Raw genomic sequence first — 16,651 nt, forward strand, 5'->3', positions numbered from 1 at the left:
CTGTGGGGCCCAGACTGGGAGCGGCGCGGAGCGGGACCGGTTTTCCGGGGCTGGCAGCTGCCTCGAAAAAGTTTCCTGTGGAACACTCGCCAGCGGGGGCGGGGGCGGCGGGATCAGCGGTGGACGTGGGAGGGGGCGGGCGCCGGAGGCCGGCTCGCAAACCGTTATAGTCCTTCAGCACCTCTCTCGGCCAGTGGCCCCCTCGCCCGCCTCCCCGCCGCGGGGCTGCCCACCTGGCGACGTGACGCTGCACCAATCCCCTTCGAGCTGCTCCCGGGCCCCCTCCTTGCACCGCCCCCCTCCCCACCCTGAAAGAGGCGCACCCTGCCGGGACAGACGCTGCGCTCTCGCCCTCGGAGCACCCTTCTCACTCTTTGGTCTCCGGGACGGACGCTCAGACTCTTCTCTCGCCTTAGCCAGACTCGTTTTCCCGCCTCTCAAACTCCGGCTTCCCTCCACTCCTCGCTCTTTTCCCTCCACTTTCCCCTCCTCTTTCTCCCACGCCGCAAACCCTGGTCCCCGTTGCTTTCCCCGGCCCTTCCCCTTCCCTTCTCCTCCTTCGACTTCTGTCCGCTTTCACCTCAGACTCCCTGAGCGTGCCTAACTCAGTCGCCCGCTCCGGTTCCGCTCGAAGCCATGGCGGGACCTGGGGGTTGGAGGGACAAGGAGGTCACGGATCTGGGCCACTTGCCGGTGAGTAGAGGACGCCCGTCACCCCCGAAGTGCTCTCTTCTGCGAGTTCTGAACATCGATGGAGGGGACAGACGTCCGAAAGCCTGGCTAGGCCAGGACTTCGATGAGACCACGACTGCAGGAGGGGACCCCGGGAGTGGGCTTGTGGGAAAGGCGCCCCCTGGGCACCCGGGTTGCTCCAAACTCACGGAAAGGCAAAGGGCCGGGGGAAGAGGGATGGTGGGAAGAGGTGGCAGTAGGTTGGTGCGGGCCACAAACAGCGGGACCTTTTCTAAATGTGGCCCGTTTGGTCTGGCGGCGCTCGGGTACTTGTCCTAGCGGGGCCCAAGGAGAGGCCAAAGAGCGCGACGACGCGTGGCTTCCTGAAAGCACGCCTCTCTGTCACCCCGCCGCCCCGTCATTTGCTTCTTCTTTTGCCAGAAGAGATGCCCACTCTCGGCGTGACCTTTCCTTCTAGGTGACAGCCAGAAAATTAAAGCGTTAAAGTCTCACTTTCTAATAGCACTTTCTAAAACCTTCTTACTCTGCCAGGGCACTGGTCCCGATTTAGTATTGCCGGAGCTAAAGAACTCGACGCCGCTTGGGGAAGAAGTGAATTCTGCACACCCCAATTTAAAAAAAAAAAAAAAAAAGTATTGCGCTCACTTGCTAACCAGATTTAGCTTTTTCTCGTGGTTTTCGTTTGCGGATTCTCCTTTTCCCAAATGCCCAGCTTTCCTCCAGAGGTGTAATTGATTGGTGAGCTATTATCGCCGTCGTTATTAGTAGACTTATTATTTTAGCAGCACCGTTTATTTCATTGGCATCTGGTTTCTGGCAGATATTGGATCCCACCCAAATCCGTTTTTCAAGTTCCCTTTTTAGATTGGCATTTCACTCGCACCCTCTCTTGAATGCAAAGGGCCCCTGGACTCTCTAAAGGGAATAAGCATGCACCGTGCTGGAATGATCACCAGGCAACTGTAGTACAGGGCAGTGGCCTGCTTGCTTTGGGAAAAGCTAAATATTAACCTTGAGGTTATGGAACTATTCAAAGTAGCAGTGCCTTAATTTTATACATATTTACATTTAAATATTGTCTTCCTGATGGTGGCAGACACCTGTCCCCCTCAAAAATGGGGCATTCCCCAAGCCTCACCTATATAATTTTACACTAAAACAATGTGGAGGAGGAGGTGATGCACATGGGTAACATTTTAGCAAATTGTTCTCAGCCTTTTTTTTAAAGGAGCCTCAATGTAAACGTGTTGAATTACGGATAATCAGCATTGTGGTTATTGATGCAGCTTCATAAAATAAAGTCACAGAATTTTTAAAAGTTAAATATTTTTCCACTCAGTGTATACATGAGATTTCTGGAATATGGAGGCCTCAATTGGTGGTTTCCTTTCTGAACAGCACTTTCATATTCTGACTAGATTTGCTCCCAAGTGTAAAACCAATGAATGAAATGTTACCCTCCTCCAACATTCTCTGTGGACAGTGGGGGAAAGAGAAAAAAAAAAAAAAAACTAGGGCAAATATGGAAACCACACGTAGGCAAACTGAAATAAACTCTTTTTTAAATTGACTGAAGGGAGGAATGGGAAAGACCTCCTAGAAATGATAGAGCAAGGAATTCCAAAAGCAAGGAGAAAAGGTTTGATTGCTGCAAAAAAAAAATGGGGGGAAATGGCCCAGACTAACTGACCCGGTCATGGCCCTGGACATGAGAACTTGGTGAGAGCCAAGAAGATAAGGGGAAAGGCTCCAATCTTTACATTGCAGTTCACTGAAATAGTTTTCTGGGGGTTGGTGGGGGTGTGGAGGGGAGAAAGATGAGGTTAGTTTTTAATATAGGGATAGGAAGAAGACAAAATTTCAGGGCAATGATGTTTGGCCTCATTTTACAGACTTCATGAAAGTCTCGTAAAGTCCTCAACTTCTAACAATTTCTAAACTTCTATTACATAGGAGCTATTTTACATCATGGAGATCTTCACCATGTGAGCAAATTATGCATAAGTTTCCCCTCTTCCTGAACATCCATCAGGGTCTAAACCCTAAGAAATCAAGCAGAAGAAGAGCACCCCCCTTTAGAATTTTTTTTTTTTAACATCAAATTTTTAGAGATTCAAAACATTCACTGTTGTTTTGGTCACTGAGGTATAGATTAGTGATTTTGGATTTCTTTGCATTTGACTTATTTCCTAAGTTGCTGAAGAAATAAGAGTAAATGAAAAGGTCAAGAGATATCTAAGTTATCTGTTTGGAAGTTTGCATTTTGATGCAAAGTAGAGATGATAAAGCAAGCAAAGAAACCTGCATATGGTGAGATCCCTTGTGATAATTATCCTCAATAGGATACATATGAGGTCAGAAAGTTGGCATCTGTCAACACCAAGTATACCAACTTGGCAACAGCCAGATAATGAGGGGGGATTCAGACTTTGGAGTTTCACATTGAGCAAAAAAAGAATCTTGAAGAGTATAGAATGATTAAATACGAGTATAGTTTAAGATTGATATATTATGTCCGTTCTAGGGCTGGACAGCTAAATGACCACAAGACAAGGACCTTTGAGAGAGGCCAAGCTGGCTGTGCAAATTGCTATTTAAAGAAAGTAGTAGAAGGTTATTTGGCATTTTTGTTATTAGATAGATATCTTTTAAGACCTAAAATATTAAGCAATAGTGAAAGCTGGGGAAGCAGGGAGAGGGGAGAGAGAATTGTTCTTTCTTTTTTGCATAACTCCCTAAAGTTAAAGACATAAAATAAAAGAGTAAACATAATAACCAGAGACTGACAGGTGGGTAAGCTACATTTTCTTTGTTAATTAATGGGTTACTGTCATTTTTCCATTTTTCCTGACTTACTATTTAATAAACATTTCCTATAGGTGACAAAACAGAAAAGAAAGTACAGAGATTTGTGGTTTGTGCTTCCTTTTTGAGAAAGAGAATGGCAAAACCATATATATATACATATATATACATATATATATGTATATATGTATATATAAAATCTGTGTGTGTTTCACATTGTCTGCCAGCAGCAATACCTGCGGAGATATATATATATATGTAAGTTTTTTTCCCTACTATGCATATGTCACTCAATCCTTGGGACTGGAAACTATTTCTTCATCTCCAAATCTGGCATGTCTTTCACTATGATAGTCCCCTTTGCCTTCTGTGCCCAGTATGGTAATGACATTCCTCACAACTCTGGCCTTGGTATTTGACACTGCCGTGTGTAGTCCTAATCTATATTGGGGTCAGGATTAGACAGGCTTGGAGGACAGTAGTGGCAGAGGTGATCTGAAATAGTACATGATCCAAAAAACTATATTTGAATTACATTAGGTTTATATTTAAATATAACTGCCAGCTCTCCCAGTCTTCCACCACCCAGACCAAGCCTGCTTTCCACACTCAGTCATGAGAAACTTTCACTTTCTCAAGTCCCTTAGCCCCCTATTTTGAATCAGTTTTACCTTCTAGTCCGCAAGGATTGAAATATTCAGCATATCCTCCATTAGGTATTCTAGAGCATCACCTCAAAATGACATTGTACTTCAATCAGTTTTCTCAGTCTTTTTCCCCTCAATATCTAGAGCAGTGGGTTTTATGTTAGTGCACCAGAACAGTGCCCAAGAATGATCTTGAATCTTGAGACCCATCCACAGAAATTCTGGTTTCATAATTCCATGGTTGGGACAAGGAATCTGTATTTTAAACAAGATTCTCCAGATGAGTCTCATGTAAGGAGAGTCTATGCAGTCCACAGTTTGAGAAACACTAGTCTAAAGGAAGAGATTGTCCTTTTTAAATTTTCCACTTGAATTGTGAAGCCCATTCCTCCAAATATCTCTGAAACTTACTCTGACACTTATTTTGTTTTATCTGCCATTTTCAGGTTCTCTCTCCATAAACTATTTTCATAAAATCACATTTTCTAATATTTAAAACAAAAGAACAATAGCCTCTGCTATTTCTTCTAGGTACTGTGCAACCTCTTTTCTTCCTTTAGCTGTCTAACTACTGGAATGTGTTCTATGATTCTCTTTTACTGCCCTAAATCTGAAATGTATTGCTACCTATGATGACCATTTATCATTTCCACTTTGTTCTTAATTTCTGCTGTATTTGGTCCTGTAGATCAGCCTTTGCTTTTGCGTCTCTTCCATGACCAGCAAACACTGCCTTCTAGTGGTTCTTTTTCTTCCTGTTACCCCCAACCCCCTGCCTTTAATAAAATTACCCATCAAGGTTCCCATTTCCCCCCCTCTTCTTGAATTCAGAAGACAGAAACAACTCCCCAAAATTCAGGATTTCAGGGGGCAGACTAGGACTTTTAAATTGCAAGAGTTAATTTAGATACATAGAAAAATATAACGAAGTATAGAGTATTTGCCCAACATTTTATGGTTCAAAAATGTTTTAAAACTTAGACTTTTAGTAATATCTTTTGAAAAAAACTTTCACAAATTAAGGTTTCTTGTTAACTGACCATTCTTTTAACCAAATGGAACACCGGAACATACTGAACCACCAAATATTCTCTAAACTGATATAGCAGTCATAAATATAAAGATCTTTCCTCTTCTGGTTTTCTTATCTCCGAGTAGCAGGGCAGAGGAGAGGACCAAGTAATCATAGAGACCCCCTTGGTGAGGACTTTAAATTTCACAGTGACCGAAAAAAGTTGACTTCTCAATACTTCCTTCTTTGGGAGCCCAGAATAAGCTTTCTCTGACTATAATTCAGTGGAAAATCTGATACAAGAAATTGAGTAATATTACCCTAGTAATTAGCATAGTTCCCTTCCTCTTTTTGCCGAGTTTGACAATCATTTAGTCTTGAAAGAGATTAGTGTGGAGATGGGAACAAAAAAATATTGCATAAAACTAATGAAAAAAATAGTCTTAGATGAATACCAAAATGAGCTGCCTTTAAGAACAGAAAAAAAGTTTTTAAAACCTTTTATTATTAAATGTGAGCATGAGGAGAATTAAGATGTTTTGGTCATTTGTGAGCAGGAAAAATTTTCCAAACAACATGAATATAGATAAAATAAGGCCTCCAAGAATTCCACTGGCATTTTATTGTCCCGTTCGTTTCCTTGGTGTCTTTTTTAAGTATGTAAATACCTGGGTTCAAATATGAGTAAGGTACTTACATTATTGAGGGCTAGAAAAAGGATTACAGAAATTAAAGACCGCGCTCAAAGATTTGGAAATAAACTTGTTCAGATAATACAGTAATTCTCTGATATATGGTATCGGGTTTGTTTGTTTGTTTTTAGCTAAAATGCAGCCTCAACTATAACAAAGAATGGTTTACCGATAGGAATCAGCTAACATATTTGATTCTTTTGACAGATGACCGGAGACTGTTTCTCCAGAATTAATAATGTCTCATATAAATTCCTCAAAGATCTCCTTTAAAGAAATATGCTAAATTGATAAACTCTTCAAGCGAAACCTTAGGAACTTCTTTGTTGGCTTTTTCCCATAAATTTTTCAATGAATTATAACAGCAATGATATGCTTGTTATCAAAGTTCACTATAACAATCTATTTTTAGTTTTCTTGAATCCTCAAAATTATCATTTAAAAAAAATTTTTGTATTTTCATTGGGAGTATGTTCCCTGAACTATTTTCCTACAGTAATACTGTGCATATTGTGACATTGATTTTAATGCTAATTTTAAGAAAGTAGGCTGCTAACAATTGTCATATCAATGCATTGGAAACATCTGGATTTTAGAATGTCAGAATCTGATTTTTTCTAAAGAATTTTAGAGCTAGGAAATCACTTAACACAGCACCTTTATTTTATATATGTGAAAACTGAGTCCCAGAGAGAGTAAATAACTTACACAAAGTCATATAGTTAATTAATGGCAGAACTGGGGCTATAACTTCAGTCTCCTGACTCTGTCCAGTTGAATACTTGTTGACTGAAGTAATCCCAGAGCTGTGTCATTTTCCTATGACACTTTTGCTAGATTACACAAATATCACACCAGTTTAAAGGAATCTATAATTTCAGTCATATACGTTGCATTTGCTCAATAGTTTTTCTGTTTAGCTCACATTTGTCACAGTGATAAAAATATTTTTAAACAAGGTTATACAAAGTTTGTATATATAAAATGTGCTTTCTATAAGGCATGTGAATTTCCAAGAATTTGCCAATGCTCCTATTACTTTGTGTATAAATTGGCATCTACTCATATTTCATATCTGTTTTGCTAAAATAGCAAAATAAGCTGCTAGAGTAAGAGTTTAAATAGTGATAAAATTCAAGAAACCATGTTTTGTGGTGAACAAGAAATGAATATCCATATTTTAAGGTAAGGAAACAATGTTTAAGGATAAATATGGAAGCCTTAAGAATCTGCTGATAAACATGTTATATTGTCTAGTTTTTTTAAAAAAATGATGCTCTTTTAATGCCATGATCTTATTTTGTTATTCATATTTAGAGGCAATATTCTTTCTTAAGAATTACTATTATATAAACAATCTAGACTTTGTAGCCAGTACCTACTCATCATTACATATTTACTCAATATTACCATTGCTATATGGTAAACTTTCTGCCTGTCTGGTTAGCACTCAAAAGATGGATATCAAAAGAGTATTTCAATTGCAAATAAATTAATTTATTTCTACTTTTAATAGCCTTTCTAATTAACTTATGAATATGCCTCAACTAGACATAATTGTATGCATTTTACAGTTTTATGATAATTATATAACTACTTAATGTTCACACCATTGCTTCTTTTTTATAAATGAATACTCTCAGTCCAGGGAGATTGTGACAACGCTATTCTTTTGGTAAATAACACTTAGGTTCTTCCCATGGAAATTCTAAGGGAACAAGGCAGATTAGAAATACCACTCTAGATAATTTAATGCTTGGCTGTTTTTCCAAGAAAATTGAAAAGTTTTATCCTACATTTTTGCAGGATCCCACTGGAATATTCTCACTGGATAAAACCATTGGCCTTGGTACTTATGGCAGAATCTATTTGGTAAGTGGAGTTACATTAGGTATTCATTCTGCATTTTCTAATAACAACAGTGATTGCTAAGTCGAAACCCTACACTGCAAATCAAATAATGCCAAAACACATTTCACTTTGTAAAAACAATCAAATTAAGATAGCTCAGTGACAACTGTGAGAATTATTACCAAAAAAATGGATTGGAAAGCTGTAGTGAACCAACCAACAAAACATAAGATCTAAACATTATTAGCAGAAAATTAATAAAATCACTAAAGGAAAAGAGAGCTAATTCAAATAATATGTACCCAAATAAAAATATCACTTGTGATATTATATGTCCATACCGTTCTAATTACTGACATTCAACTTTTAAGCTGAATGTTACAAAAAGTTTCCATAGCATTCTATATCATACTATGTACATGAATGTGCACATGTATATGATAGCTTCCAAAATAATCTAACAAGAAAATCTCTGCATTTGTTTAATGATATTTATTAAGCACAAAATATATGCCAGGCACTGTGATAGTCTTAAGTGGTGAACAAAACAGATAGTCCCTACTCTTCCAGGGTTTATGGTGTAGAAATATGTAAGTGATTAAATGTGTGTATTTGTGTGTGGGTGCGTGGGGGCTTGGAGGAGGCAAATATATAAGTAAGCACATGAATAACTATATAATTGCAATTGTAATATATTTCTGTAAGAAAATTCCTAGTGATGTAAAAGTAAAGAACAGGGGGGCTTAATTTAGATTGAAAGGTCAGGCTCCCCGGGGGAATCACTGTTAAAATGACATCAGGAGGACAAATATGAGATAACCAAGCAAAGGTATGGTTGTAGAGGATGATGTTGATTCATTCTAGGTAGAGCAGGGGCAGTGGTAAGGGCTGGATTGGAGATGGGGGGTGCTTTTGTGGCCCTATCACCTTGATCAGGTGCCCTTCCCCCGCTCTCTAATATGGTGAATAGACATTTTCTCAATCTTGTATAATGTTATGTACAAATGCAGGGTTCCTCTTCCCCAGGAATGTCCCTCAAAAACCAGATCACTGTCCCTAGGCTGATCCTTACTGTCGACTGACCACAGGTCCTCTACGTATGGGTTGTGTAGAAGTGTCTTGAAATGGGTCCAGTGGAAGGGGCTTCTTTCTAGTTCAGACAAAGGTGCCCTCTGCCTGCCAAGCCTTGTAACCTTAGGGCTGCATCTGCCCAGAAGTAGCTTCTTTTTAAAATTCATCTACCCAGGTAGGGTGGGGAGATCTTTAAAAGTTTCGCAAATGTGCCTAAAGTACAGACGTTGAGTAGTAGAAATAGCATTGTGGAAGGATCCTAAAAGCAGAAAGAACCTTGGTGAGTATAAGGAACGGAGAGAGTGTCAATATTCATGACAAAAGATTTTTCAAGCAATTTTGACCTGACCTATTAACAGAAACAATAAGCTATAGACGGAAATGTGATACAGACACAAATATATTGTTTCTGTTACTTCAATTGCATTCCAGACTAAATGATTAGTTAACATTTGTGTGATCTAAGCAAATTTTGCCACTTTGTGCATAGATACCTACACCTTATACATAGAAGTTTCTCTTCTTTATGGCACATTTATAATCTCCATGGCTCCACGCACATTTTAATTCCTGAGGGGTGTGTATTTAAGTGTGTGTGTGTGCATGTGTGTGTGTGTGTGTGTGTATACTTGGCTTGATTTGAAGGTATAGAGCTCTCTCCACCATCAGATATTAGGAATAAAAACCTCAGTTATATAAGGCAAAAGGCAAAGGTAAGGCTAGATAACACAAAAAGATGGTTTCTCATCAGCAGTCATCAGAATTGTGATGCCATAAGAAGAAGAAAAGTCAAGAGGGTAAAAAGGTGAGTTGTGCATGATAATTCTCTTTTTTAAAAAACTAGGGCTTAGGGGACTTCCCTGGCAGTCCAGTGGTTAGGACTTCGCCTTCCAATGCAGGGGGTGTGGGTTCGATCCCTGGTTGGGGAGCTAAGATCCCACATGCCTCGCGGCCAAAAAAAACCAAAACAGAAAACAGAAGCAATATTGTAACAAATTCAATAAAGACCTTTAAAATGGTCCACATCAAAAAAATCTTTAAAAAAATAAATAAACTAGGGCTTATTTAGGTATAGTTTACACTTGGTAAATTCATCCTTTTAAGTGTAGAATTTTATGAGTTTGGACAAACATGTCCAGTCATGTAACTACCACCACAATCAAGATTTTTCAATATACATCTTAAATTACACAGTATACCTTCAAGTAATATTCTACCACTTCACTGTGTGGTGTCCTAGTTTGTGTACTATGCTTATGGTTGTTATACATTTTGCTCTTACGTATGATAGGAACCTACACTACTACTACTTTTTCCCTTCTACTCAATACTACTACTTTTTCTTTAGTCAGTTACCTTTTAGAGCAATTTAAAAAGAAGAAAAATTTATATTTATACTCATTTGAGCTATTTCTGGAATCTTCATTTCGTTGGGTAAATCCAAGTTTCTATCTGGGTATGATACTCTTTAAGCCTGAAGAACTTCCTCTAACATTTCTTATAGTGCAGGGCTTCTGGTAATGAAGTCTCTGCTTTTGTGTGAGAAGTCCTTATTTCTCCTTCATTTTTAAAAGATATTTACAGTGGATATAGAATTTGGGGTTGACAGTTACTGTATTTTCTTTCAGCACTTTAAAGATAACACTCTATTGTCTTCTGGCTTGCATAGTTTCTGAAGTCTGCTGTCATCTTCGTTCCTCCTTCTATCTTCTGGCTGCCTTTAAGATTTTTCTCCTTATCTTTGTTTTTCAGCAGTTTAAATATGAAATGTCTAGGGGTTTTGTTTTTATTTTGTGTGTGTGTGTGTGTGTGTGTGTGTTTGGTGGGGTATTTACCATCCTTGGGTTTCTCTGAGCTTCTGGGATATGAGCTTTAGTTCTTCCTTGTGCTTCTGTGCTTCAAAGATTCTCGCTCAATGCTCTCCTGCCTCCCCTAGTGGTATACTGCTATCGCTTCTTTAAGTGCTTGTTAGCCTGATGGTGTGGGGCAGGGAGGAGTTCTCTGTTTTCCTGATTCAACCCCAGTCTTAGGCAGATACTGTGCTTCTAGGTCATGAGAGTGAGACTTTCTTACTTACCCTGCCCCTCTATTAGTGGTAAGACATCCTAAGTGTTTTGGACCCAGGACTAATTCCTGCGCTACCCCCAGAAATAGAGGAGTGAATTATTTTTTTTTTACATTTCCCCCAGCTATATCAGGTCTTCCTCTGCAACCTGCGGGGAATAGCGTTTGATGCCCTTCCCCTAAGGCTTAGGGCTTTTATTCCATGGGGGGCGGGGAGAGAAATTGCATATGGTTTCACACGTTTCCTACTGCAAGGGCTTCTTCTCTCCATCAGGTCAGTACCATAAATCTGTGGAGAAAAGCTTATGGCTGTGTATATATTCCTCTTGTATCTGTGGCTCATGAGAGTACTGTACTCTTATGCTAGCCCATACTTGGCCTTTAGCAGTTCATTAAAACTTCAGCAGAATTCTTTTTTTAATTTTTATTTTTTATTGAAACATAGTTGATCAACAATGTTGTGTTAGTCTCAGGTGTACAGCAAAGTGATTCAGTTATACATATACACGTAGCTATTCTTTTTAAAATTCTTTTCCCATTTAAGTTACTTCAGAATATTGAACAGTGTTCCCTGTGTTATACAGTAGGTCCTTTTTGGTTATCTATTTTAAATATAGCAGTGTGTACATGTCAATCCCAAACTCCCAATCTGTCCCTCCCCTCCACGCTTCCCCCACTGGTAACCATAAGTTCGTTCTCTATGTCTGTGAGTCTGTTTCTGTTTTGTAAATAAGTTCATTTGTATCATTTTCATAGATAAGTTCATTTGTATCATTTTTTTTAGATTCTGCATATAAGTGATATCATGTGATATTTGTCTTTCTCTGTCTGACTTACTTCACTTAGTATGATAATCTCCAGGTCCATCCATGTTCAGCAGAATTCTTTATACCAGCTTCTATGTGATCCTGTCTTCCCTCTGTAGCCACAGGTGAGCCAGTGCTCATGTCCGATCTCTCCCTGCAAGTGCTTGTCTTTTTTCAGACTTCAGGCTGGCTGGTTGCCTTGAGACTTCTCTCTGGGCTCAAGAAAATTAATGATTTCGTAGGTTATTCACGTTTTGATTGTTGTTAGGGTGGAGGTGGCACTCCTTCCAGCTTTCCACATCTTCATCAGGAGCCAGAAGTCCATGTCAAACTGAATTTTCATGAAGCATCTACTATATGCTAGGTCCTGTACACATTTATAATTCCTAAGACTTTTATATGTACCTATTCACATCCAGAGATAGAGGACACTTTCTACCATCAGATCTTCAAACTAGAAACCTCTGTGTTACAGAAGGTGAATGATTACAGATGCTTTATTTACATTAGACAGATTTTCCTTTGTCACTCATTGATGTGACCTCTTTTTTCTACCTCAAATTTATTTCCTTCTGTAAAAATTTTTGGGATGGTGGCACTTTATATAAATACCTCCTTCATGGAAAACAACCTTGAGTATGTAGTAAATGGTTTTAAAATGTTCATACTCTTTACACCAATAATTCTGCTTCTGGAAATCTATGATAAACACAAAAATATAGAAAAAGCATAAAGATATTCATTTTAGCAGAAAGGTGGCATTTTGTGGTGAAAAGTGGACCTGCTTTGGAATGAGACAGACCTAATTCAGTGCTTACTTGGCCATTAATTAGCTATGACCTTGAGCAAGTCACTTAACCTCTGAGTATAAATTTCCTTATTTATAAAGTGGAGCTAATAATACCTACCTTGCAAGATTTTATAAAATTTAGAAACAATGCCTATAAAGCACTTGGCACATGGTAGCTATCTTTAAAAGATAGCCACTGATATCATTATTACTGTTCCTATTACTTGTAGGAAGACAAATTCAGCAAAATACTAAATAGTAAAAAATAAGATGAAGTAAATTATCTTAACTCAGTTAATATATTATTTCTCTGAAAAGCAATGTTTATGAAGATATCTAGCAGCATAGAACTATGTTTATGATGTTTAGTAAAGTATTGCATATTATTTGTATACTCTATTACAGTTCTGTTAAAACTTGCACATGAAAAATGGTGAATTAAATGGTTAGAATAGTGAGATACTGGATGTACTTTTCTACTCTATATTTTTTAATTGTATATTTCTAATGACTGTAATGTTATATGTTCTTTACCTAAATAATATATATGTATGTGTGTATGTATATTATATATATATATATATGTATATATATGTACATATATAATGCTGTATAGATACCCTGTACAACAAAATGGAAGCATGATACCATTCAAAATTAATGTCGGAGTGACTCATAGAGTCCTTTGCTTTTTCAGCTCTGCCAACCACATCCCCTGCTGGTGTTTGTTTTGGTTAAAGTCTCTCCAATGTCTTCCAGCTTGTTTCCAAGGCCTCGTTCTCTGGCAGGTTTCCAGCTATCTACTGAGGTCTGTGCACGTTGAAATGAAGGCTGAGTTGCACATTCCACATTGAAACCCTTTTCCTTTCCTTCTTTTTCTTCTAATTAAATGCCTGTCTTTCTACCCTCTCCCACCTCCTGCCAGTACAAACCTCACTTAAAATTGTGGGTTTTATTTTTCTCTCTCTTTTTAGGAGAAAGTACTGCTCTTTCTTTTTTTTCCTCTAGTAGAGTTATAAAACGTAGTTTCCTCTTCACCTTTAGATGCTAGTCTCATAGCTTAAGAATTGTCATTTGAATTAGAATTTGCCCATGTGAGACCAAATAAACAAAAAGAAAATAGTTTGAAACTTGTTTTTTAATGTTACTATTAAAAAAATAAACAATTTCCCGAAGAGCGATATACACGGAGAGACCACAGTTATTTTATGAAATATTAAGAAAGAGACCAAGGCCCTTTAGGTTGGCTCAGTGGGTGGCAACCTGACTCTCCCATTAACTGACACAATACTTATAAATTGACTTTTCTGGGCCTGTTTCCTCAAGTATAAAATATATGTGTTTCGCTAGATAATCTCCAGCGTTCTTCTGGCTCTTCAACAATACACCTAGCACAGTGCCTGGAACTCAGTAAAATGTAAACTATTCTTATTCTTACTGTCACCAGCATAATAATAACTAGCTTATAGTTCTTTCACCACCTTGCAAAATAGAAGTTGATTATTGGCTATTAGGTGAAGTAGTTCCTCATTTCACCAAATAAAATGATTCTCATCATGTTTTTCCATTCTTTCCTCCACTTTACTACCTGATAGCAAGACCTAATATTTATCTCAGTAACTACTATGATGCCCAATGCAAAGGTAAAACTGTGTTACTGTTATCTAACAGCATTTTCTTAAGCGGAATACTATTGGGGTAAGACAATGAACTGAATCGCCAGAGTGAACCAGTTTGCCTTGCCCTTCATGACGTCTTGACTGTACTTCTAACTTTAATCACCTATTCCCACGTTGCCATTTGCAGGTGGTGAAAGCAGAAAAAGAAGTGGGAAAAGGTTCAAGGCAACTGTTTCAAGCAAAGGAAAAATTCACCTGAAATAGGGTAAAACTTTACAGTTGGGTCTAGAGCTTAATTTTCACACGTCCCTGATGCCTAGTTGGAACTCAGTTAATGCTGGTGGAAGGAAGGGACTGGGCCAAATATATTATTGTTCTAAAACTTAAAAACATACCCTGGGCATAAGTAACCATCTGTCCTTGAGATATATTAGAGGGGTCATCTGCCCCTTGGCACTTAGCAGATTAAGTCAGATATAGAAGGTGTGTCATTACAATGATGAGCAAATTCCTGAATCGCTTGCTCTCTGGAAGTGTACTGTTGAATATGGTAATTTCTTTTTAAAACACTGTCCAATGCGTCCCTGTTAAATTTGATTTTTTTTTAAATCACTGCTTGACACATTGCTTTTACTTGGAAATCTCACCAGACAGGTGAGATTTAGGTTTACTAGTTACGTTTTCTGGATTTGCAGTTAGGACAGGGAATGGGAACAGAAAGGCAGGAAAGAAACGTCCTCAAAGTTGATGACATACAATTTATGATATTTTAAATTAAGTTTCAGAAACATGGTGCTGACATTTGGATTGCCTAGCCACTAGGCCTATTGGATAGGGGTTTGAATATTTTTCCTTTTAGGCTGAAATTATACTGTTTATTTGCCTACCAAATGTCTAGCACTGTGAATGCTTTCTTTTTAGGTAGGAAAGTTTCCTCACATCCTTGCCATTTTGCAAATATAGCTCAATTAAGTCAGCCAACAAATATTGCTTAAGCACCCATAAAGTGCATAACACTGTGCATTTCATTATACATTGCAAGCCTCAGAAGCAGGAACTGAAGCTGTAGCTGAGTTGAGGCCACAGACTTACGAGGCCGTTGTGCCTTCCTGGTGCAGTACCATAAGACCAGATCCCTCTCTTCGTTCCTCCTTCTTCCTATGACATCACCCCCTTGTGATTATATGCCTCAAAAGTAGAGGTTGGTCTTACTTAAGTAACCCTCTGGCTTCTCTAACATAGGAAACATCAATTTATCCATTAAATAAAAACATTGCTTTGAATGTTTAATTTTCCATAATACAATTAAAAAATATTTATCGAATGTTCACTGTGTCCCAAGCAATATGTTAAGTACTAGGTGCTAGTTAGAATTACCAGAAACCATTTTTTTGGGGGGGATGGTCATTTTTATTGATTTAGTTTTAGTAGACATAAAGAAGGAGGTTATTTTCCCTATGACTGTAGCTCTATATTGAGGAGGGAATGATGAGTAACAGAAAGGAAAGGGAGTGCTAGGGTGAGATTGGGCAAAAGGAGGGAGAAAATAGGGATGTCCTTTTTTTTTTTTTTTGGATGTGGAAAGTCTAATGAACCTTCTAATTCACCCTCCAGGAACAAGTTTTTCCTCAACAAGAGAACTGAGTTTGAATATTTGCAATGGGGGTGAAAGAACCAACATACACTAAATAAATTGAGACTCAGGGGACCAAATTAGTGGAAAGTGCTGAGGCTTAGCAGCCTTGGAGAAAATGGAATATTTCTATCTTGGCCATGACATCTCTCCAACTGTGGAATATAACCCAGTCTCTGAGTTGTAGGCTTGTCTTTTTCTTTTTGTGTTATACCAAAATTTACTTCTGCCTCCTGATAAAACTTGAGGGAGGAAGAAGCAATAGCATGATAGAAATGAAAGGTGAAAATAAAAGTCATATGTAGAATTTGTGCTCTCTAGAGGCCACAATTACAAATTTTCACAACTACTCATCTATTTAATAAGTTCACAGATATATATGGGGAGAAATTGAAATTCTATATTTGGTGTGTTGGGGTAATACAAAAATCATGGTCTCATGTCTTCATATACTTAATCCAGTTGATTTTACAAATGGGTTTTATGAGCAGAAAAGACAAATTTAAATGAATGGAGACAAATACATATTTCTAAACAAAAGCCAAGACTAATAAACTATAGCATGTGGCTTTGTTCAATCAGATAAAAGCATCCCAATTATAGATTTTTAATAAAATATAAATCTCTGTGTGTAAGGGGAAATAATACAGTTACTTAAAAATTGATGTACAATTAGGAGATTGGGATTGACATATATACACTATTGATACTATGCATAAAATTGATAATTAATGAGAACCTAGTGTATAGCACAGGGAACTCTACTCAATGCTCTGTGGTGACCTAAATGGGAAGGAAATCCAGAAAAGAGGGGATATATGTATACATATAGCTGATTCACTGTGCTGTACAGTAGAAACTAACACAATATTGTAAAGCAACTATACTCCAATAAAAATTTTTTTAAATAAATTTTTTTAAATTGATATACAAAATTGCAAAATTGATGCTTCGATTTTACACTTAAA

General features: G+C 38.0%; 1 protein-coding gene across 5 annotated transcripts in view; it reads left to right on the forward strand.

The window, feature by feature from the left end:
- The first annotated feature begins 323 nt into the window (after nucleotides 1-323).
- The window catches only part of NRK (Nik related kinase), a 142,280-nt gene continuing 125,952 nt past the window's right edge, over nucleotides 324-16,651 (forward strand). For all 5 annotated transcript variants that reach the window (XM_061177973.1, XM_061177968.1, XM_061177969.1 and 2 more), the window contains exons 1-2: nucleotides 324-693; nucleotides 7,656-7,721. In XM_061177973.1, the coding sequence (XP_061033956.1) occupies nucleotides 637-693; nucleotides 7,656-7,721 (123 nt within the window). In that variant the 5' untranslated portion in view covers nucleotides 324-636. The remainder of the gene's footprint in view (nucleotides 694-7,655; nucleotides 7,722-16,651) is intronic.

Source organism: Eubalaena glacialis, chromosome X, assembly GCF_028564815.1.
Source record: "Eubalaena glacialis isolate mEubGla1 chromosome X, mEubGla1.1.hap2.+ XY, whole genome shotgun sequence".
In the NCBI taxonomy this organism is placed as follows: domain Eukaryota; kingdom Metazoa; phylum Chordata; class Mammalia; order Artiodactyla; family Balaenidae; genus Eubalaena; species Eubalaena glacialis.